General features: G+C 38.1%; 1 protein-coding gene across 47 annotated transcripts in view; it reads left to right on the top strand.

The window, feature by feature from the left end:
- The window catches only part of RIMS1 (regulating synaptic membrane exocytosis 1), a 537,571-nt gene that overhangs the window by 300,544 nt on the left and 212,858 nt on the right, over positions 1-24,169 (top strand). For 2 of the 47 annotated variants that reach the window (XM_051854604.2, XM_051854592.2), the window contains exon 1: positions 21,243-21,932. The exons of 33 other annotated variants lie outside the window; for them this stretch is intronic. In XM_051854604.2, the coding sequence (XP_051710564.2) occupies positions 21,833-21,932 (100 nt within the window). In that variant the 5' untranslated portion in view covers positions 21,243-21,832. Of the gene's footprint in view, positions 1-20,963; positions 21,933-24,169 lie in introns of those variants that run through there. 12 more of the 47 variants (XM_051854595.2, XM_051854596.2, XM_051854597.2 and 9 more) reach the window with 12 other exon arrangements.

The raw sequence follows: 24,169 nt of genomic DNA, 5'->3' as shown, positions 1-24,169 counted from the left end.
CTTCCTATTTGGAGGCACTATGTTTAGTTTTCTTTTTCTTTTTCTTTTTCTTTTTTTTTTTTTTGGCTTGCTTTAAGTTGCCAAATTGTATTCTAAATTTTATTAAAGCTTTGTTTTCTATTTCCTGTCTGCAAAGTGCATGAATGCACAGTCTATATAAAAGTATATCTCCTAATCTCCTACTGTATATGGGAACAATTAAGAAAGCTCATTCTGTTACCGATTAGCACAACACAGCCTAAAATAGGTGTCTTAGAAATGTGCGTGCGCACACACGTGTGCTATCAGTTTGGCACTATCAGCTCACTTTCTCATGACTTTGTAAGTTGCGTATTGTCTATGAGCCTTTTAAAACTCAGATGATGAGTAGACTACCTTGACTGTCTTAATGTTCAGTACTGTTTATGGACACATTTTTCCCCTGGAGTAATAAAGTAGGTATTACATAAAAATGTAAGTAGATGCACTAATTCAGTATACAGATAATTCTTGATGGGAATGTGTATTTATATTTTCCCAATCCTTAAAGAAAGGGCTCTACACCAGTTCTTACTGAAAATGTGAGATAAATCATAGTGGCCATGGAATCAAACAGAATTGAATCCCTAAATTTACAATAGCAACATATTTATCTTATATCTGGAGGAATGGAACTGATAGGATATGAGGAGTTTATTGCTTCTGAATGCCGTGTTCTCTCTTTGGGAACTTATTCTGGAGAATTTGGTGACTGCTCAAGATATACCCAATTCTGAAGTTGGTGTTAAAACTTCATCTGGGCCGGCGCCGCGGCTCACTAGGCTAATCCTCCGCCTAGCGGCGCCGGCACACCGGGTTCTAGTCCCGGTCGGGGCGCCGGATTCTGTCCCGGTTGCCCCTCTTCCAGGCCAGCCCTCTGCTGTGGCCAGGGAGTGCAGTGGAGGATGGCCCAGGTGCTTGGGCCCTGCACCCCATGGGAGACCAGGAGAAGCACCTGGCTCCTGGCTCCTGCCATCGGATCAGCGCGGTGCGCCGGCCGCAGCGCGCCGGCCGCGGCGGCCATTGGAGGGTGAACCAACGGCAAGGGAAGACCTTTCTCTCTGTCTCTCTCTCTCACTGTCCACTCTGCCTGTCAAAAAAAAAAAAAGAAAAAAAAAAAAAAGAAAAAAAAAAAAAACTTCATCTGGGAACACAGGGACATCACATGTACATTTATCTGGTACAAACATCTCACATTCTCTTGTGTTACAGTTAATCTTATTCTTAAATAAATTTCTTGAATATACTTCAATAAAAGTGCAGAGTAGTTGTGATACTCCAATATTATAACCAATTTAATTAAAGATTTATTTATTAATTTGGAGGAGGGAGGGAGAGAGAGAGAAAAAAAAAAGAGAGAGAAAGAGAGATCGATCTTCTGTCTGCTCACTCACTTCCCAGATGGCCACAACAGCTAGTGCTGGGCCACGCTGAAGCCAGGAGCCTGGAGCCTCCTCCATATTTCCCATATGGTGTCAGGGGCCCAAGCACTCGGGCCATCTTCTGCTGCTTTTCTCAGACCATTAGCGGGGAGCTGGATGGGAAGTGGAGCAGCCGGAACATGAACCAGCACCCATATGGGATGGTGGTGTCACAGGTGGCAGCTTCACCAGCTGTGCCACAATGCTGGCCCCTAATATTACAATAAATTTTAACATAGCATTTAAAAACTAAATATTAAATATAAAGAATACATCATTTTTCCTGTTTCAGACTTAATTAGAAATACCACCATTTGCAGTAGCCATTAATATCTTTATTACCAAATCTCTCCATGGCCTATTCAGAGTTTTCTTGAGAGCTAGCCATAATCATCTCCAGTATCCTGTGGCACTGCATAGGTTACGTAACCTCCGTAAGTCTTTGTTAGCTGATTGGCATGATAGGGATAAGTCTGGATAATAAAGTTGTTGGGTGATTTGGATGAGATGGTGTATGTGTAATAGGATGCTAGATTAGTATTCTTCCTGTCTTGATTTTGGTTGTGGTGCCTATTGTTATCTGATACAGCAATGAGTGTGAGATGCTCAAGATATCTGTAATATACAAAGAAAAAGTAAAAGAGAGTTTTACAGACCCATTGGGATCAGAAGGGCAAGGATGATCTAAGAAGAGATTTCTTAGGAGAGGATAGATGTCATGTTGTGATTTTCGTGATCAGGATTATCTCCATGGAATACAATTTAAAGAGGCAAAGGGAGGAAAGAAAGGAAATTGCATTTTGACTAAATCTTAAATATTTGCTTAATTAATTTATAAAATATACATATAAAGTAAACATTTAGCAAAAACCCTGGTATATGTTACCTACTTAATATATGTGTACTATTCTTGGCATTGATATTGCTATTCTTACTTTAATGTTATGCTGAGTTGGTTATAATATTATAAAATATCTGTTTAGCACTTTCTGTGAATGCCCTGGGGTTGGCAAAAGATAAATATGCTCTTTACCCTCATGCAACTTACATTTTGCTGAGAGAAATAAGCAAAAATGGTTCATTATACAGTGAATAAAATTTAATGAATGCCCCAAAGAAACATTTCTTCCTGATATATTGATATACATTTACTATGTGTTCAACTATTCAACAACAAAAAGTTAATCTTGTAAAAATGATCTCTGAAAAAATGCAGCCTTTATATTCAATATAATTTGTAACATATAATTTAATTCCATTCACATACATAGATACATACATGCACATACACACAGAGACTACAGGGAGGTTTACTGCATAGGCTTATCTAAAAATTGAGGTCAACTACCTCCTGTATTAAAAGTAAATTCTGTCCATTTTGTTATTGCAAGGTATGAAAAGTTGGGGCCAGTGTTCTGGCAGGCGGGTTGAGACACTGCTTGTGATGCTACCATCCCATACTGAATACTGATTTGAGTCCTGGCTACTCTGCTTTGAATCCTACTCCCTGCTAATAGGCCTGGGAAGGCATCAGAAGATGTCCCACGTATTTGAGCCCCTGCTACCCATATGGGAGACCAGGATAGAGTTCCTGGCTCCTTGCTCACTCCTGGTCCAGACCTGGCTGGTGCAGGCGTTTGGAACGTGAACTTGCCTCGGAAGATCTCACTCTCATATTCACTCTCTCACTCTGTCCTTCCCTATCTGCTTTAATAAATGCATAATTTTTTTGGAAAGTGGGAAAAGTTAGACATCTTTGGTCTCTCAGCTTATAAATATTAATATAAATAACTACAGGAAAAAAAGGAGCATGAACTAAATCTTGCTTATCAAATAGTATATAGATGAAATGTGTAATTGATTGAGAGAAGTTCTTATGATGATTTGTGCCCCTAAGGAATGGAGTGAAGGGGCTAAGAGTAATAAAGGAGATCAAAATGATGCCAGTGTAGAAGAAAGAAATAATTGATGCCGGTTGTGAGAAGAAACATGAAATCCCTGCTGCCTTGATCCAAAAGACTAAGCCACTTAGGTTTACAAGGAACTTAATATGTGTGCCCCTACACCAGTGGGTTGAAGAAGAGCTTAGCGTCGGGTGGCAGGATTTCCTTCCTTATTTGTGTAATATTTTGTATTTGGAGTGTGGACAGGGAGAGACAGAGAAAGAGAAATACCCTTGACAGACAGGTCTGGTCCATGCCGAAGTGCCGAAGCTAGCACCTGGAAACTCAGCCGAGTTCTTGAGTCATCAACTGCTGCCTTCCAGGATGCATGTTAGCCTGAAACTACAATCAGGAGTAGAGCTGGGATGCAAACCCAGGCACTTTGACATGGGATTCAGGCATTTTAATGGCAAAACCAAATGCCTACTCCTTCTTTTCTTCCTTTACTTTCTCCTTCTTGCTGACTTTGGAAGAAAGACAACAGAAATTCATTATGCTTTTGAACTTTTATTTATTTATCTTTTTAAAGATTGATCTATTTTTTTTGAAAGGCATAGTTACAGAGAGGGAGGAGAGACAGGTCTTCAGTCTGCTGATTCACTCCCCACATGACCTCAATGGCTATATCTGGGTCAGCCAGAGGCAGGAGCCTGTAACTCTATCCATGGCTGTCAGGGGCACAAATAGTTGGGACATTTTCCACAGCTTTCTCAGTGTGTTAGTAGGGAACTGGATCAGAAGCAGAGCAGCCAGGGCTCCTACCTGCATTCATATGTGATATTGGTGTTGCATCTAGAGTCCTAACCTGTTGTGTCACAAAGCAGGCCCACCTTTGAACTTTTAACTTCCTAGGTTGCTTTGGATGCTGATTTGTGTAACAAGGGCTAAGTTGCTGGAATTAGCAGCCCTTTTTGCAAGCATGTGGTATCCTGAAGAAGACATGAAACCTGTAGGGTCATCAAAATTGAATAGTTGGAAAATAAAACTGGAGACCTTTAGTAACAGATGTGATTTTTTTTCTCCTAAAGATAATAATAGGGAATCAGGTGTAGGCTGTAGACAATAAAAATTCACTATTTTAGAGTGCATGCCGAATTAATCATTTAGGAACCAGAAACAAGGATTGGGGGCCTTTGCAAAAATGGGGTACTAAATTCTTCAATTGTGCCAGCGCTGCGTCTCACTAGGCTAATCCTCCGCCTGCGGCGCCGGCACACCGGGTTCTAGTCCCGGTCGGGGCGCCGGATTCTGTCCCGGTTGCCCCTCTTCCAGGCCAGCCCTCTGCTGTGGCCAGGGAGTGCAGTGGAGGATGGCCCAAGTGCTTGGGCCCTGCACCCCGTGGGAGACTAGGAGAAGCACCTGGCTCCTGCCATTGGATCAGCGCGGTGCACCGGCCGCGGCGGCCATTGGAGGGTGAACCAATGGCAAAGGAAGACCTTCCTCTCTGTCTCTCTTTCTCTCACTGTCCACTCTGCCTGTCAAAAAAAAAAAAAAAAAAATTCCTCAATTGTAACTTATTCAAGCTGTTATTTACGTCGTTCTTAAGTCATTAAACTAAAAGTATTAGGCATATCCTCTTTGGCCTCAGAATATAAAGATTACTATTTACATAGTAATTACAATTCTGACCATAAGTTATTGATTTAACTTCTCTTTCTTAAGATGAAACAATGCAAATTATATATTTTTTACAATCCTAATTTTTTATAAGCTTAAAAGGTTTCAATTAAAAAGTTTGGCCACCATACATTTGTGTATTAATTTAATAAATACGTGTATGAACCTATTACATTGCAAGTGCATTGTACTAGGTTTGAGAAGTACAGTGAGTAAATAAATACACTCAGGTAGGTAGATACCTAAATAGATGTCAAAACAGCAGCAGCCATGACTAGCCCTCATCAGATTTTCTATTAACCAACCAGTAAGCTAGATGAAGACTTTACAGAGAGACCATATGCCTTAAGATAAAAAGCTCTGTAGTAAGAATTTGACCTCGGACGTTAAGAACAGTAAAGTCAACAAATGTTTAATGACTCTACCAGTCTGAGGTTCCCTTCCCACTTCCAGCTTCTGTGAATCTGTCTCTGGGCCTGAATATTCTGAGAGATGCTTCATGGCCCAGAAAGAGACAAGCATGAAACGGGCCCATGAGAAAGCCCATGCAATCCTGGGGTTGTCCAGCTGTCAGAATTGTGAAACTTAAGAGGAACTCCAATTTCTTTAAAGATGCAAAGGAAAAAGAGAAAAAAGTCCAGGAGCTTGGAGGTTAAAAGTAAATAAAGCGTATAACAAAAATGTAAGAATTAAACTGCCTTTATACCTCTAATCAACAATGAATTCTTGACTAAAGTTGATCAGTGCTTTTGAAGTTTAGGAGAAAATTTTGAAAGTATAATTATATGCACATCTAAATTATCAGTCATTGCCAAGTTCTCAGAAAGCCTACTTCTCAATATCCTGAGAAGATTGTTTTACATATCACTCAAGAAAACTGAGAGTAATGGTGAAGACATTGGGAAAATAAGAAGACATAGTGGAACTAACTTAGGAACCCAGTGGAAAGAAATCCTTGAATTACATTGGGTGAAGGAATATTAAAACTAGAGATCATTTCCAGGAGGCGTCAGAAAGAGTAAGTTTGTTAACAGCGGTGGCTTTCATTCCAAGAAATATTCAGTGACCAGAGGCATCCATGACATCATTGATTGGTGGAGAAGTACTGTGTCTACTTTGTTTTTTTTGTCCCAAAGATTTATTTATTTATTTGAAAGAGTTAGAGTTAGAGAGAGAGAGAGACTGTGTCTACTTTGAACAAGAGCCATTAAAAGTTTGTAAAAAAAAAATTAAACTGTTAAAAATTATCTAAATATGAAGCAAATAAAAATGACATGATTTCAACTATTTGGTGTAGACCATTGAACTGTTAACCTGGGTGTCCAGGTATGCTTACCTGCGAGGGAACACAAACCCCAGCATTATGTCTGTAGAAAAGAACATTATTGGATTTTTCTGGGTTCTGAGGTGTTTACATATAATAATATTATGAAAGCTGCTTTTTAGCTTTTAGAATAAACCCTGTCCCACATTTAATATGAATAAATAAATAAATATAAATAATGTGTCCATGTCAAAATAAAGAAATCTGATAGAGCAGAACTTTCCGTAGGGGAGAAATATCCAAACATGTGAATATTCTCTTCTCAAACATTCAAGAATTAAAAGTTCCTGTTCTAGTTTTAGGGGAAAAAATAGAGGATTAAGTAATTTAAGTGTATAATTGTATAAAACTATTGGCTTTTGAAAGCAAAATAATGATGTAAATAAAGAAAGCTAAAATCTTCTCTTAATAAGTTTTAACCAAAGATAATATCTTAAAATTAGAAAAGTATGGTTATTACCCCAAATAAAGAATTCAACATATAGAGATAAATTGCTTAAAAATGAAGATTTTTTGCCATTAGAGGAACAAGGAAATAAAATATTTTAAATAGGATTGGAAAATGGAATTGATAGTGTGGGCTGAAGGTACATGGGGGAAAATTACAGCAGCTATTCACTGGAAATCCTTATTTATTTTAATTTTTATAAAATATGCATGCATTGATTTATATCCATTAAAATAGGAAAATATAAAAAAACTATTAAGTCCCTTTATTAAGTTGTAAGTAAGCAATATTAGTGTCTTCTGGGGCATCCCATAATTTGCCTGTACCAGTTAAAACCTTAGAACAGCAGTGGGTCTGCACGGAATTGTACTGGTTGACTTCTCCTTTATGCTAACTGCTCTTTAAATTTTCTTTATACATGAATCTTTTATTGACAGTCACTTACCAGGCTTTTGGAATGTATTGATTTGAACATAGTCCTGCCCTCAGTAGCTTTCTCAAAAGAGCCCATTTCATTTCTTCTTGTACTTCTGCCTTGACCCCTTTCCCACACTCGCTGAGACTTCTGGCTCCACTTTTCAACCTTCACCCAAATGTGGCTTCTCCTGTCTTCCTTAATTTGTCCTAGTAATCCAAGCAGAGGGAAGGGCTTACAGTCAGACAGCAGCTAACAGTTGGGCAGGTTGACATTTAACATAATTGCCCAGCAGTTTTACCTGGCCTGATTTTCTTGAGTATTATGAAACACAGGGATGACAACCGGTATAAAAGGGAAGAAAAGCTGCTGTCTGGCATTGCTGAGGGAAAGGTAGATTTAGTTCTTCCTCACCATTGCTGAAAGAGAGACACATGATATTTGGTGTTAGAAAATGTTTCTGTGTAAATACCCTGGAGAAAGGGGGAGTCTTATTTCTTCTTCCAGTGAATGTGGGATTGGCATTAACTGCTTAAATCATTTGCACAGTTTACATCTTGAGATTAGGGTACACAAGCAATTCTCTCCCTCTCTCTCAGTCTCTGTGTGTGTGTGTGTGTATGTGTGTGTGTCCTGAGCTAACAAACTAATTCTTGATTTCCCATGAAGAACACCTATGAAGAAAAATTTAGAAATCGTTTCAGTCAGAGTCTAGATTTTCAGTATCAAATTCTGCCTAATATATAAATACCTGACAAATTTCTTTGATTCTAATGTAGGCTCTATGGCTAAAAAGAAGCTGTATAAAAAAGCAATGAAATTAAGTCTGTAAATCTAACATAATTATACCCAATGATATTTTTCCCAAATTAGTCGATAGCTAGAAATATTATTTAGTTCCATCTAAAAAAGTATTCCCTATTCTGAAGTCAGGAGAAACTAAATAAACATCTGGGTTATTTTCAGAAATAATTGTATAAATTGCACATGTAATATATGCTTAAATTTTAATATAGAATGTTTAAAAATATGTGTAACTAAAGGTCATTTTAAGATGAAACATTTCTGGTCAAATCTAGTTAAAAAAAGATGTGATACTGAAGATCTCAATGTCACCTATTTTATCTCAGTAAGTTGTTCTTCAGTATCCTTTTAAAATGCAGAATCATACTGCAGTGTTTTTGACCCATTTTATCCAGTGAATGAAAAGGTTGTTCTTACTTTGGTTCAATTTAAATAGACTGACAGAACCACAGACCTGAGAGAGACTTCAGAAGCAAACAGAATCTCTCTTTTCACACACCATTGAACAGAGACAGAAATGTTATGAGTGTGAAGATCTGCCTGACTCCCTGCCCTCGAAGCTCTTTTCTCTTTGCAGCTGGGAGAACTTGGAACTCATCTTGTCCCCAACTTCAGCCAAATCCTATGAGCACTAACATTTATTCAGTGTTGCTACTTGCTCTTTCTGCAGTCTGGGCCCAATCCTAGCATTCTGGCTTCTAAAGTACTCCTGGCATCTGGTGCCAAGCTTGTGCCTAATTCTGCTACTTAGATCTGCTCCTTGTGACAGTCTGACTCAGATGCCAGCTCCCTCTACAACTGCACATTTGATTTCCCTCACTAATCCCTGTCTAGGAGTTACAAACAGATTCCTACACACTGACTTCATTACTTATAACTACCATATTGGACATGGTATATCCAGATACTTCTTTCCATAGCATTCTTCTTCACACTTTATGGAATGTTTCTTATTCTTAAGACTTTGCATGCATTATTCTATCATCTGAGCTGAACTTCTGTACTTGGGTCTTGTCTAAAAGCCCCTGATCCATTCCAGATCTAATTTTAATTTCAGTGAACTCTTCTTAGTCCTCTGTGTACCAAATGAGATAATAATTTTATGTTTTCTAGGGTTGCTATGATGGGGTGTTGAAGACTGGCCTAAACAAAAGACATTTAAGTTCTCATAGTTGGAGGCTACAAGTGTGGCATCCGAGGATTGGCAGGGTTGGTTCCTTCTGAGGAATCTGACCTTGGTGTCTCTCCTTTGCCTGTAGAGATGACTGTCTTCTCCCTGTGTGTTTCCTCTGTTCATGTCTGTGTCCAAATATTCTCTTCTTATAAGGATACCAGTCAAATTGTAATAGGAACCTCCCTAATGACCTCATTTGAATTTAGTTAGCTTTTTAATATACTATCTCAAAACATAGTTGCATTCTGAGTTACTTGGTGTTAGGACTCCCATATATTAGTTTGAAGGAAAACACAATTCAACTCATAATAATGTAAGAAGAAAGACCAAGTCCTGTATGTTTTTGTAAACATACATGATAAATATAGATGTCTAGCATTTATCTGCATTATTTTTTTTCCATGAAAATATCTAAGATTGTCAAGAATCTTACTCAGTAATTTATGAGGTGAATTTGATGTTCAAGACTACGAGAACACAATTAATTTTAGGGACAGCCAGAGACTGGCATATTACTGTGTTTACAGCTTAGTGCCTCGTACCTGATACAAAGCAAGTGCTCCAAACATATGGTTTTCTTTTAAAGATTTATTTATTTATTATTTGATTTACAGAGAGAGAGGGAGAGACAGAGGGGAGAGAAAGACCTTCCATCTGCTTCTCACTTCCCAAATGGTTACAATGGTCAGGGCTGGGCAAGCCTGAGGCTTGGAGCCAGGAGCTTCATCTGGGTCTCCCACATGGATGTAGGGGCCCAAGCACTGGGGCCATCCTCTGCTACTTTCCCAGGCCCATAGTAGGGAGCTAGACCAGAAGTGGAGCAGCCAGGATTCAAAATGGAACCTGTATAGGATGCCTACACTACCAGCTGTACTACAGTGCCGGTTCCAGAGACATTGTTTGTGACACTAAGCAGGATGTATAGATTTTGTATGTTACAGGAACTGGAAGGAAACCTGGAGTGCCAAGTTTTCATGTTGGAGCTGGAGTACGATTTGGGCAAGAAGTTAGGGGATGAGAGGGAATATAGAGAGACAATCTTACCACCCTTCTGGGGAAAGTAAACCTTATAGACCTGTGAATGGGAAGGAACCCAAGGGCTACTGGTCAAGGAAACAGGTTTTCCTCCTAGTTCTGTCGAGAACTGGGTTACCTCGCGGGACAGAATGAGAGTGTTGGATTGGGTCAGTGATCTTCATCATTAAATGTATTTTACCCCCCCCCCCACCAGGTGCTTGAAAAATTAAGTATAGGGGAAGTATAGAAAGTGATTCTGTGTAGTCAGTGTGGAATTTCCCAATTTATTTTATTTTTAAAGATTTATTTTTATTTGAAAGACAGAGTTACAGAGAGAGAGAGAGAGAGAGAGAGAGAGAGAGAGAGAGTCTTCCATCCACTGGTTCACTCCCCAAATGGCCACAAATGCTGGAGCTGAGCCTATAGGAAGTCAAGGGCCAGGAGCTTCTTCTGGGTCTCCCACATGAGTGCAAGGGCCCAAAGACTTGGCCCATCTTCCACTGCTTTCCCAGGCCGTAGCAGAGAGCTGGATCAGAAGAGGAGTAGCCGGGACTAGAACCAGCGGCACCCATATGGGATGCTGGTGCTTCAGGCTGGGGCTTTAACTCGCTGTGCCCAATGCCACCCCTGCCCCACAGTTTATTTTAATGTGTTACCAAATTGAGATGACTAGTTAGTGAACATTTTAATTGAATGAGGAGCTTTTAAAAAAAGATGCCAGTGTGTTCAGGCCCTAAGCCCAGAGATTCCAATTTATTTATTCTGTTTTGGGACCTGATTGTTACTACAGTTTTTAGGATGTTTGTTAGTGATTCCAGTCTTCAAGGACTTTACTAAGTCTCAGACCCACACCTTCACAGATTATGAAGTGTTTATCCATTAGAGTGTTTGTTCTGTTATAATGTGAACTTTCTCTGAAAAGTTGTATACTTATTTGTGGACACAATTGACTGGAAAAAAGAATATGAAATGACTCAATTTAGGATTAGCAGGTAAAATAAATATTTGTATATATGCAGATACATTTTAGAATTGCAACCCAAGAACCTTGAATTCATTCTCTGTCTAAATAGTAGAGGCATGAAAGAAGAAAAAGCAAAGCCAAGAAATGAACAGTAAATAGGAAACCTGAATTGAATGAATAAAGGAAATATGAACATGATGAGTTCTGCCCAGATGAGCCCAGTAGAGGAACAGAAGAGCTACTTTGCAAATATTTGCAACTGAAACTAAAACTTGCGCCTACTTTGAGATAATAAATGGGAAAGTACGTCTCAGGTTCTAGAGGGTTATAAAACATAGTAACTTTGCATCCTAACACATCAGTTTAGTTAGCTTTGTTGGAAAATGCCTACAGATTGGATCATCCTTTCATGCAGATTGAAATTCAGAAAACTTCATGGCTACTAAATGTTGAGGATAATTGAGTTTTTAAAAGTGTTTTTTCCTTCTTATAATTCTTGATACATCCCTTAAGTTTATTGATTTAATAGCCATGAATTTGGAAAAAGTACTTCAGTCAATAAGTACCTCTTCATTAGATGACACAAAATTATTTACTTTGTATCTTGTGTAGTTGTAGTCTACCTGAGGGTTTCAGAATTCTTTAATTGTTTTAGTAATTTGAACATTAGGGAAGCATAATATTCCTATCATTAGACTGGGTATATATTTTAATGAAAGATAAAAAGCTTACTTACCCACAGAAGAAACTATAGTATGAGTTACAAGAGAGAATCATCATTAAGTTTAAGAAAGAAATAAAGCAACATCAATAATAACAGTGAAAAAACGGTTTAGACAGAACTGGTGTCTGAGTGCTCAAAAGGAAAAGAAGCTGAAATTTTAATTGACATAATCAAAAACAATGAAGGATAGGAGCTCTAAATTAGGTTTAGTGGCTGCAGAGAGACCATGAGTCAGGTTAGCGCATAATGACGTTTGGGAAACCATATGTTAAATACTGCAGGCCTTATATTTCTCAATGAATTAGGTACTTGAAGTAGTAACTGGAGTTGTTCAAACTCAAGCATATTTGATGTTTGGAATTAAAACCAAGTGAGAAAATGTTTGCAGCTCACAATAAGTAAATTATCAAATTTATTTAATGACCAGAGTCCTTACTTCTGGCATATTTGTGTTTAATTTATAAAATGTGATTGTATCTTAAAGCGTATCTTGGTATAATGCTCATTTTATGATTGGGCAAATGCTTTTCATTGTAATAATATTTATATTACATAAATTGGAAGCTATTTTGGTTTCCAGTAATAGGGTACTAGTTAAAAGATAATAAAAATATTTTTTCCATACAGTGTTATATATTCTTATTTTAATGACATGAAAATAAATAACCTATGTTAGTTGAGAAAAAGACATTGCTAGTCATATACTGTATGATATATTTTTGAAGAACTATATTGTGCATAGATTACTGATAGGCTATACATCAAAATGTTGAGTATACTTATATTTGGACTGTAAGATAACATTTATCCTTCACTTTTTTCTTTTATCTTTCTAATCTGCTGCCATGTCTATGTTCTCTATATTTCACTTATTCAGGTTTTCTGTTACCATTTGGGCTTTACTTTTTCTTCTTTCATACTTCTTAATAGGCAAGTCAAGCTGTTTTCTATAGCCTTTCATTTCTTGTAGAGCTTAGGGCATTATAGATTCCTTTTTTATCATTTAATGCAAACCTTAACTTTTCAGTGCCATAATTAATTTTGAAATTTTTAGCAAAATAAAAAAAATAAATCATAACCTCCATGGAAGAGACTTTAGTATGCTTTAACTTGTCTCTAAAATTTACTGCCTTTATTATTTCCTCTGTGGTATTGTTATCTTAAATCTTAGGCCCTGCTTGTTTTTGCACACTTATGGGAGTGGGTGTTGATTTTTGGGTATACATTATAGCCTTCATCCTGTGCTTCGTTCCTAAGTCACAGGAGTGCCACACATTTGCAGTGCAGCCCTGGGAGACAGGCTGAAGTTACCTTCAGCCAGGTTAACTGGAGGACCTTTAGTCAGGGACTGACTTCATCTTTCTCAGCAGGACAGGGCATTGCAGTTCCAGCAGCCTCCATGGAGACCTGGCCTCCCATACTTTGGGCTGAACAGCTCCAGTATTGCCACCATAATGTTATCTCTAGATTGTAGTTCCACATTTATTATCTTATGCTTTGCTCTCTGATACTTATTTTTTTATTAATGGTTCATTGTGTTTAAAGGAGTAAGAATTATATGTTTACTTATAATGTAACCTGAAGATCATGATTATTTAAGGGAAGGATAAACAAATAAGAAGTATTCTGAACTTTAAGGCATGGTCTAAACAAGAAAAATGCTGACGTTTTGTGTGATTTGCTTGGAAAACCAATTGAGGTATAAATTAGGGACTCTTCTGAGAAATTACCAGTTTGAAAGTATTTTGTTTAACTCTTGCAAAGGTTTTAAAAGTATTTCTGGGACCAGCATTGCAGCATAACTGGTAAAGCCACCAGCTACAGTGCCGGCCTCCTGCACGGGTATGGGTTCAAGTCTCAGAATATCCAGCTCTCTGCTACGGCCTGGGAAAGCAGTGGAGGATGGCCCAAGTCTTTGGGCCCCTGCACCCGTATGGGAGACCCAGAAGAAGCTCCAGGATCCTGGCCTAGCTCTGGCCATTGCAGCCATGTGGGGAGTGAACCAGTGGATAGAAGACCCCCTCCCCCCGTGCCTCTGTCTTTGTAACTCCACCTTTCTGATGAATAGATAATTATCTTTAAAAAAAGATTTTAAATTTATTTCCAATAAAATGCAGCAAAAATAGGATAAAAATCAGTAGAAAAGAAAAATAACCTGTAGAAATAATGAAGTGAAACCAAGTTTCTTATAAGCACTTATTTAGTTTGTGCATAATATAAATAATTTTGAAACACTAAAAGGCTGTTTGCTTTCTGTAATGACTTCCTGTTTGCAGTCTTGCCATGTTTCACCAAACATAACAACTTAGCTTTCTAAATTTTTTTTCTTGGGGCTGGTGCTATGGCCTAGCAGGTAAAGTGGCTACCTGCAGTGCCGACATTCCATATGGGCACCAGTTTGAATCCCAATCTAGCTCTCTGCTGTGGCCTTGAAAAGCAGTAGATGAGCCAAGTCCTTGAGCCCCTGGACCTAATAGGGAGTCCCAAAAGAAGCTCCTAGCTCCTGGCTTCAGATCAGCCCCGCCCCGGCTCTTGTAGCCATTTGGGAAGTGAACCAGCTGATAGAAGACTGACTCTCTGCCTCTGCTTCTACCTCTGCCTCTCTCTAACTCTGCCTTTCAAATAAATAAATAAATCTTTAAAAATGATCTTTTTCTTGTAGAAATTGCTTATGTCCATGACCGTCCATAGGAAGCTTGGTATTTGAGCTGCGGGATAATAAAGGAGGATAGCATTCATGGAATTGTAGTTTTGTAGACAAGAACACATATCCCTTCAATGGCTTTTAAACTTACAAGTCAGATTTGTCAACACAGCCAAGGAAAAGCTAACCTAGGATATCACTTGAATCTACCTCCTGCTCACAAGGACTGCTTAAGCTAAGGAAATTAAGCACAAGCAAAACCAAATTTCATCACAATTCTGTGTAAAGGTAACTTTTCAAAAGTTTTTCAAAAAAGATTTTTGAAAGATAAATCCCCAAGGGTTAGAAGTACAATGAGAAAATGTGGGGTGATACTTCAGCAACTCCTTTGGGTAAATCAAGACTTGTAATGGCCAGCGGCTTGGGTGTTTAAACCACACAAGGCCAGGAGAGTTTGGCCATCACAAGAGGCAGAGAATTGGAACTCACATCTTTGCATAAAGGTCAGGCCCCACAGAAGACTTCCTCCACAGAAAAGGAAGATGGATGCAAAACTTCAGTTAGCCCAGATGCGTGAGTAACCTTCTTTCTGCCTGAAACATGGGTGAAAAAAATGCTAAGTGAAGTGTCTGATCAAAAACGTAAACCTCATTCTGTTCATTGCGTTGATTTTTGTAGACTGAAATTTTCTTCCATTTTTGCATAATCCAACACCAAGGAATTAATATTTAATTTGACTCATGATTAATTATACCTCATTCTGTGTTACCTTCCTATATAGCTTTTTTTTTTTTTTTTTGACAGGTAGAGTGGACAGTGAGAGAGAGAGAGACAGAGAGAAAGGTCTTCCTTTGCCATTGGTTCACCCTCCAATGGCCGCCGAAGCCGGTGCGCTGCGGCCGGCTCACCGCGCTGATCCGAAGGCAGGAGCCAGGTGCTTCTCCTGGTCTCCCATGGGGTGCAGGGCCCAAGCACCTGGGCCATCCTCCACTGCACTCCCTGGCCACAGCAGAGAGCTGGCCTGGAAGAGGGGCAACCGGGACAGAATCCGGCGCCCTGACCGGGACTAGAACCCGGTGTGCCGGCGCCGCTAGGCGGAGGATTAGCCTGTTGAGCCACGGTGCCAGCCCAGAGAGCCAATATTTTAATAATGTCCACTGGACTCCTTTCTCTTTTAATGCATTTTCTGTATTTATAGAAAAACACTGTAATGAACAAAACATTTGTGCCTGTCTTTAGTCTGAAACAGTCTGTTTCCAGTTATCCTTTAAGTTGCACATCTTTGTGAAGAGCACTCAATTTAAAATTCTCTAATTTTCCAAGGTCTCCTATGGAATAGTATCAGACAGAGGATATAAGTTAAAGGCATATCTCATGGTAGGTGAGTCAGATTTATAAAATAAATACAGCACTAATGTGCCTTTTCTCTCTTAATTTTTTTAAAAGATATATTTATTTATTTAAAAAGAATTGCAGAAAGGCAGAATCAGAGGCAGCGCGAGATAGAGAGGTCTTCAATCCTCTGGTTCACTCCCCAGTTGGCCACAACAACCAGAGTTGGACCGATCTGAAGCCAGGAGCCAGGAGCATCTTCCAGGTCTCCCATGCAGGTGCAGAGGCCAAAGTACTTGGGCCATCTTCCATGCTTTCCCAGGCCATAGCAGAGAACTCGATCGGAAGTGGAGCAGCTGGTACTCGAACCGGCACCCCTATGGGATGCTGGTACTGCAGGCAGCAGCTTTACCCACTACACCACAGCGCTGGGCCCTCTCTTGATTTTTTAATACATATATTTTCATATGAATATATGTTTAATACATATATATATATATATGATATATTATTTGCAAGGCAGAGTTATGGAGTGGGAGAAAAAGTGAAAGAGTCTTCCATCTGCTGGTTCACTACGAAAATACCCACAACTGTTGTAGCTGGACCAGGCCAAAGCCAGGTGCCAGGAACTTCATTCAGGTCTCCCAAGTGGGTGGTAGGGCCCCACCCACTTGAGCCATCTGCTGCTGCTCTCCCAGGTGCATTAGCAGGGAGCTGGATTAGAAGTGAAACATCCTGGACTCAAACCAGTATCCATATTGGATGCTGATATTGCAGGTGGAGGCTTAACCCTCTACACCACGATGCTGACACCTTTATCATTCTTTGGTATCCAGTCATCTTTTCTCCTAATCTTCCAAAAATATCTTCCTGAAATGTTCTCTAACCAATCCTGTGTCATATCCTTCCACTATCTAACATTGCTATATTTGATATATGGTTACCCTTTTTTTCTTTTTTATTACGATTTTATTTATTTGAGTGGTGGAGTTAGAGAGGGAAAGACAGAGAAAGGTTTTCCATCCACTAGTTCATTCCTCAGATGGCTGCAATGGTTGTGGATGAACTGATCCAGAGACAAGAGCCAGGAGCTTTTTCTGGGTCTCCCATACAGGTGCAGAGGCCCAAGAACTTGGGCCATCCTCTACTGCTTTCCCAGGCCATAGTAGAGAGCTTTATCGGAAGAGGGGCAGGTGGGACAGGAACCAGTGCCCATCTGGAATTCCAGCGCCGCAGGCAGAGGCTTAGCTTGCCATACCACAGTACCAGCCCGCCCTTTATTTCATACCGTAGTATTGCCTCAATTCCCCATATAATTGGATGAGGGTACAGAAGCCCTAGGGATCCTTAGCTTAGGAGACAACTGGATCAAGGCAAGTTGTACTTACCAGTTCCCCTGGAAGATCCCTTTCAGACATACTTGTCCTCTCACACACTACAAAACAAGGTACAGTAGCATTCCTGCAGTGCTTGTATTCCTTTATCTTGATAAGGGTATCAGTAGTTCATCTTGAAAACAGTAATTCCAATACCTTGGTAATTTGAGATCCAGAACCCCTTGACGGTATCAAATGCTTTGAGTCATTTTTTATTCTTTTATTTTATTTTTACCTTGGATACTTTTGCAGGTTAGGTATTTCACAACCATAATTGCTTCTAGAGTCCGAAGTGCCCTTCGGAAACCTATAAATCCTGATATAAGGTAACTTGGGGCCTCATGACTCAGGGGATTGCCAATATGTAAGAAACTCTCAATCCTGGGGGAAAAATTGAACTAAACATGTTATTTCTCCAAATCCAAGTATTTTATTTATCCCTACATCTGTAGAACCAACATTGCCTTATTTCTTGCTATTGTTAATCAATAATATTTATTTATTTTCTTATTTTTTTAAAGATTTATTTATTTGTTTGAAAGAGTTACACAGAGGGGAGGCAGAGACAGAGAGAGAGAGAGGTCTTCCATCCGATGGTTCACTCCCCAGATGGCTGCAATGGCCGGAGCTGTGCCGATCCGAAGCCAGGAGCCAGGAGCTTCTTCTGGGTCTCCCACGTGGGTGCAGGGGCCCAAGGACTTGAGCCATCCTCTGCTGCTTTCCTAGGCCACAGCAGAGAGCTGGATGGGAAGAGGAGCAACCGGGACTGGAATCGGCACCCATATGGGATGCTGGCACTTCAGGCCAGAGCATTAACCCACTGAGCCACAGTGCTGGCCCCCAATAATATTTATTTTAAATACTGTTTTATGCTGTCTAGATATATACAATTAGAAGTTCCTAGAATATGTCAGTTGGGCTTGTGGAGGAGGAGGAGTGGGTCATTGGCCAGCATGTATATATGCACACACACATATTTTATTGTAGATTATAGTCTTTCAGGACAGTTGTTTCTGTGGGATTGCATAGAGTTGAATAAATGGAGGGACTTGATACTGAGTTAGGAAGGAGAGAGCCAATTTGGTGCTTTAATCCAGCAGAGTCACAGACATCCCGATAACAAAGGAAGACTTGGGACACTTCCTGTTATTATAAAAATAATAACATAATAATAGCATGGTTCTGAACATCAACTGTGAGTCTATAAAATGGAATCCAATACTTCCCTCCCTTTCTTGTTCCTTAGGATGTCTTAACAAATGATAAAAAACAATATTAATAGTGAAATCATTTCTCCCAGTAGTATTACTCCAAAACAGTAATAGGTTTAATAAGTGCTTCCAAAAACAGGGGTTTATGCTAAAATAAGTTTGGCCAGTGCTAATTTTGGCTAAAATGTCCTAATTGCAAAAGTTTGCACCATCTTTAATATGATGTACGTAATGATTGTTCCAGAAAAGAATAGACTCTGCAGTGTGTCTGGAGTACATTTTATTATAGTTTCTTTCGTTGTGTACCATCTGCTGACATCTCTATAAACGGGTCTTCCGAGGTCCACGGCATGGCGCAGAGCACACATTCTCTGTGTATGAAGGCTGTGCCAGGAACATACTCTGTGTTTTACTTGATGCAGTTTGTTTCCTCCATCACAACACACAAAGAACGCAGCCCTGAACTAAATGCTAGATGAACGCTAGATGTGAAATTTAAGGAAGTAGGGGTCCCAGTCAGCGTGACTTTTGGTTGTTATTGTTATTGTTGAATTTGAATTTTGGCTCAGCAACTGATTTCCGGTTTCACTAATCATATATAAGCCTGAGTTTCTTCATCAGTAATATGAAACTAATAATAGCATTTAAAACTTCAGGCAAAAGTCTGATGTAGATATTTTTTTCTCTGTATTCAAGTGCTTAGTATTGTTGATGTTCAAAATTTGGGTTGTATGGAAAAAGTTGTCAGGTCATGTGTGCAGGATCAGTGACAAAATAAAGTCCCATGTAGAGCTAAGTGAAAAACAGTGAAAAGATCATGCATGCGAGGCTTAATCAATGAAAATAACTCAGAGGAAATGCCATAGATCTGAACTTGTTTCTGTACGTAACCTTTCATAAATGTCGTGTTTGACTCTTGATTGCAAAGATTAATTTTGTTATTACTAAGACGATCTGATGTGTACATATGTACTAATGAAAATATATTCCCCTTCTTTTGCTCAGTGCTTGTTCTGATGTTGACCATTACGTGCCAATACATTAATAATACAGCAGGGTTCACAAAATGGATAAAGCCAGCCCATACAAGAACAATCTTGTAGCCCCACCATGAAAGTCATTGTTCTGTGACCCTATGAAGAAGCAGATGTTGAATTTGAGGGTATTTTAAGGAGTTTATTATCTAGATATCCTCATTTAAAATTGCTTGGTATATTTGCTGGTTATGGTTTATAAGACACAGTTGTGTTCAGCAGAGACTATTACATGTGTGAGTCAGTTGTAGATTGGTAGAGATGTTTTCAACTTTTGAAAGTACTTCAAGTTGAGAAATAATTTAAACATCTACTTACAATACTTCAGTGCTAATTTCCTTAATATGCTGGTAGTATATAGAACTTAGAAAAATCAGTATATAATTGATTATTATTTCAAAGTATACTTGTAGGAGAGTTATAATTTTGCAGTCAGATTTAATATTCATATGATATTACTGGGACTCTAGTGGAAAAATTGAAATCGTAAGGTATTGCATGTGATTAAAATTTCAATATTGACATTTGATTGCAGTAGATTTTATCTGTACTTTCTGGATGTCATGTTAATACTAAAATTTAATTTGAAAACAGACCTTTGGTGAAACAGAAGCCTTAGGTAAGTGATTTAGAAATTTAGTTACTATAATGAGACAATCTTGATATATACTTCATGTCTATTTCTGTAAACGGCTAATTCTTTTCTTACTTTGTTATCCATGTTGGTTACTTCTTAGTTTCATTTTGAAGTACATCAGTATGTACTTCATCAGTATGCTTTAGGAATTATGGGACACTTTTATATGAAAGATTATTGCATTCTCTTTTCTGTTTACTCTTTGTCTTTATTAAAAATGCCCCTGAATAATAACTACTTCTAGGAAAATATACTTAAAACTACATGTATCTGTTCTATTTTAGGAAAAAAATGTAGTTGTTGTAGAAAAAATGTATAAAGTAGAATTCTTGGAGCTCACCCTGACATGTGCAATAAAATGGATATAACTAGAGATCATTATGTTAGGTGAAATAAGCCAGACACAGAAAGACAAATGCCACATGTTCTTTCTCATATGCAAAAGTACAAAAACAAAGTAGGTTTGAACCTAGAATGATAATTACTAGAAGCTGGAAAGAGTGAGGGGTGGGAGGATAAAGGTAAAATGGATAATGGGTACCAAAAAAAAGTACATAGAAGTAGTAAGTGCTAGTGATCCATAGTACAGTGGAACAATGATAGTTCCCAATAATGTGTTATCTACTTGGTGAAGAAATGGAGAGGAGAGGCTGGTTAGGCTGTAGTCACAAACAACAGAGAAGGAATGGTCATGCTAACTGTCTGGTTTCATCAATTTATGCTGAGTTATATTGTTTATTTGTGTTGAAATATTGCACTGGGCCCCATAAAAATATACAGATATTACGTGTTAATAAAATATTTAAAATGAAATTATTTAAATGTAATTCCTTTTTTCCATAAAGTAGGAATTTTATCTCACCTGTCCGTCAATGTATCTTCATATTCTAGAAATATATCATGTCACAATCAGGAGAAGAATCTCTCAAAGCAGTGTATATTTTAAAAGCATTTGCTTGTTGTAGAAAAATACAGCAACAGGAAGGGAAAGTCTACCTTTAAAAGTTTATATAATAGGACAAAATACTATATGCACAAAAACAATAGGTACTAATATAGCCTAATTTTAAATATTTGTTGAGGAAAAAACAAAAAATTTTATCTTCACAAATCAAAAGTAGAATATTAAGAAATATCTCCTCTGAATTAATTTTAATAGTACTGAACCAAAGCAGAAGAATTATGTTTTAAGAAATCATCCTATGGGCTAATTGCCATTTTGTTGTCATAAAAATCCTTTATTTAGCCCTCTCCACAAATAAGCTCACAGCAGGAGAAAGGACACTAGTTAGAGTAATTTGAGCGATAAGTAAACAGAAGGAATGGCTAGGAGCATAGTGTCATCTGGCAGAGAGCTTATTTCCTGGATCCTGTGGATCTGGTTAAAACCCAGCAGAGATGCCAATATGCTTCTCCTCAGTAAATGCTACCAGTCTCCACACCACCAGGCCCACTGAGGCTTATGTACAGTATTTTATCCAAGCAACCCTTTGGGTAGCTGCACAGTGCCTGCAATGACCTGAGTCAGTCATGCAAAGAGACTTTCTTAGGCTTACACCCACCCATGTTGACTTTCATTTTCCAGTATCTGTCCTGTTGTTCAATGATATAAGCAGAGTGATGGAGGAGATACTTCACACTCTTCTTAGATAAGACCTTGAGCAGCAGAGACTGTCTTAAATACCAAGGCAGAAAATTCCAGGCTGGATTTCTGGGCAAGGTTGCTGTCATGTGTGCACCTGGGATACCCATCTCTTCAGGAGGGTGGGAAGAAGTGAGGTCCATTGATTCGGAAGAGGGAACAATCAAGGCCCGAGGAGCAGGTGCAGGTAAGCGACAGACTGAATTTGGGGAATGGTAATCCACTCATTTTTTTCCCCATTTGTTCTAAAATCTATTTAACATTCCCGCATCTGTGTTTCCAATATAAATATTTCACTCTCTTGTGTATCAAGTGCAAAGTGGTTTTTTCCCCGTTTTCTTAATGTTGCAAAGTTTCCAGTTACCAGCTCCATCTTTAATCTGTCTGAAATCAAATTGTAGGATTTACAATATAGCCCTAAAGATTAGAAGATGATTAATAATATTAATGATTTATATTGTTGTGTATTAGCCACGTCAAAGAAGGTTTAAAGATTAGAAAGTAAATGTTCTGTGGAAATTAGAATAAAACAATAATAAGTTGCTTAATTGTGCATGGGTTTTGTTTTTGTAGTCAGTGTATTGCATGCCTTACTATCTTAGGCTAATACAAAAAATGAGAAATATATGAGAAACTGGAGTCATAATAATTAGTGGAAAATCAATCCAAAAATAGAACGTTTATATCCATTTTTCAAAATAATGGATCCTCAGATCTTATCAAAGAATCAACACATATCCACAAATGCAGACTTTGATGTAGACCACAGTGCCACAAGGTTAAATGGCATATGCGAAGCAAGCTCAAAACTGGAACTGCTGTCAGGTTTTATGTGTTCTTTCCCAATGGTAATCAGTTTGCTGGCCTTTGAAGTGTGGTGGAATTACAGCTGACTGAGGTTGTGAATACTTGAGAGGAATACTTGTGACTCAAGAGACACAGTGTTGTATAAACACTTTAAATAAGTCAATATTATTAACACACCTTTCTGAGTTGATATAATCAAAAACAAAGCTTTTTTTTCCTACTTGTATGTGGGTAATGGCTTTAGTAAATGACATTTGTTATTAAGCACAAACCCAGAAATATTTTAGAGTAAGGCCCACATAAATCTCCTGTAATATTGATTCTGTATTTTAATTCTATGATTTTGAAAACTGTGAATACCATTTCAGACTCCTGCTTTGGTTCACTAAGCATTTTCTGTTAGAAATAAAATTTGTTACCATTTGATAAATTTCCCTAGATAAAGGTACTTTAGGGATCTCAAACTAATATATCAAGTAGTATAAATTTGCAAAATGAAATGAAGGGAAAGTATTATATTAATAGAATGCAAATGATTTTATAATTTGAAATAAGCCTGTATCTGGTGATAAATGAAAAAAAAATAAGGAGACAACTACAAAAAAGAAAAAATCTCGAAATTCATGCACAATCATAGCCTCATACACAATGTTAAAATGGCTAAATTCAGTTGACTTGAGCCTACATACATCCTAGGGGCTTTAAGTAGTGGAAGTGAATAAATTGCTTGTTGGAAGTTTTGACTGTCCATCATCTGTTCTCTTGTATATTGGTGGACCCGCTCATCTGTCTCAAGACCATGATGTTTACAGGTCATTTTGGTACTAGTGCCGGAATGAAGAAAATTTAAGTTCAGCATGTGTAAACTTCAGCCACATTAGCTGCTATGGACAATTCTTAATGGTTCCAAATCTGAGAAATGGAAGTATATAATTGTAGATCCTTCCTGCACCACATAGTTCTCAGTAGCACTTGAACAAAAGCTGGCGCAACTTTGAAGCAATGCACTAAAATATTTGCAGTAGCCCCTAACTACTATCATGATGTAGTAAACAAAACCCTGGTCAAAACCCAACTGTGCTACTTGTATGAACCATGTAACTTTACGTAAATCAGTTTTCTTTTTGGAGCCTCATCTGTATCATAAGGTAAATATTTATTTTGTCACATGCCTATGAAAAAATAAATGAATTAAATAAAATTAATGGACTAAGCATTAAATTCGGCACATAAAAAGCAGACTTGTTAGTTTGAGGATAGAAATGTAAGCATTCTAGTTGGAGGCTAAAATACATTCTTTTTATCTGTAAAAATGTCTATTTGAGACTGATATTTTATAGTTGCTTTGGTGATGTTGTAATGATCCATGGCTTAGTATGACTTTTTTTCCTTACCAGATAATTATTTTTGACAAATATATGTAATTAATAAACATAGTACATTTATTTTAAATACATGGAAGATGTTCCTAATGTTCCCTCTGTTACCATTTAACCATTTCATTTCTAAAACAAACTTGAAGCAGCCTGCTCTGTTTCAATAACTAAAGAAGTATATCATTGTTCATAGTTATTTCTGGAAACTGAGTGGTTTGCCACAAAAAAAAAAAAAATCATC

The sequence above is a fragment of the Oryctolagus cuniculus genome, chromosome 5, assembly GCF_964237555.1.
Source record: "Oryctolagus cuniculus chromosome 5, mOryCun1.1, whole genome shotgun sequence".
NCBI lineage: Eukaryota > Metazoa > Chordata > Mammalia > Lagomorpha > Leporidae > Oryctolagus > Oryctolagus cuniculus.
The sequence above is the reverse complement of the archived record's forward strand: the minus strand, read 5'-3'. Positions and strand labels throughout refer to the sequence as shown.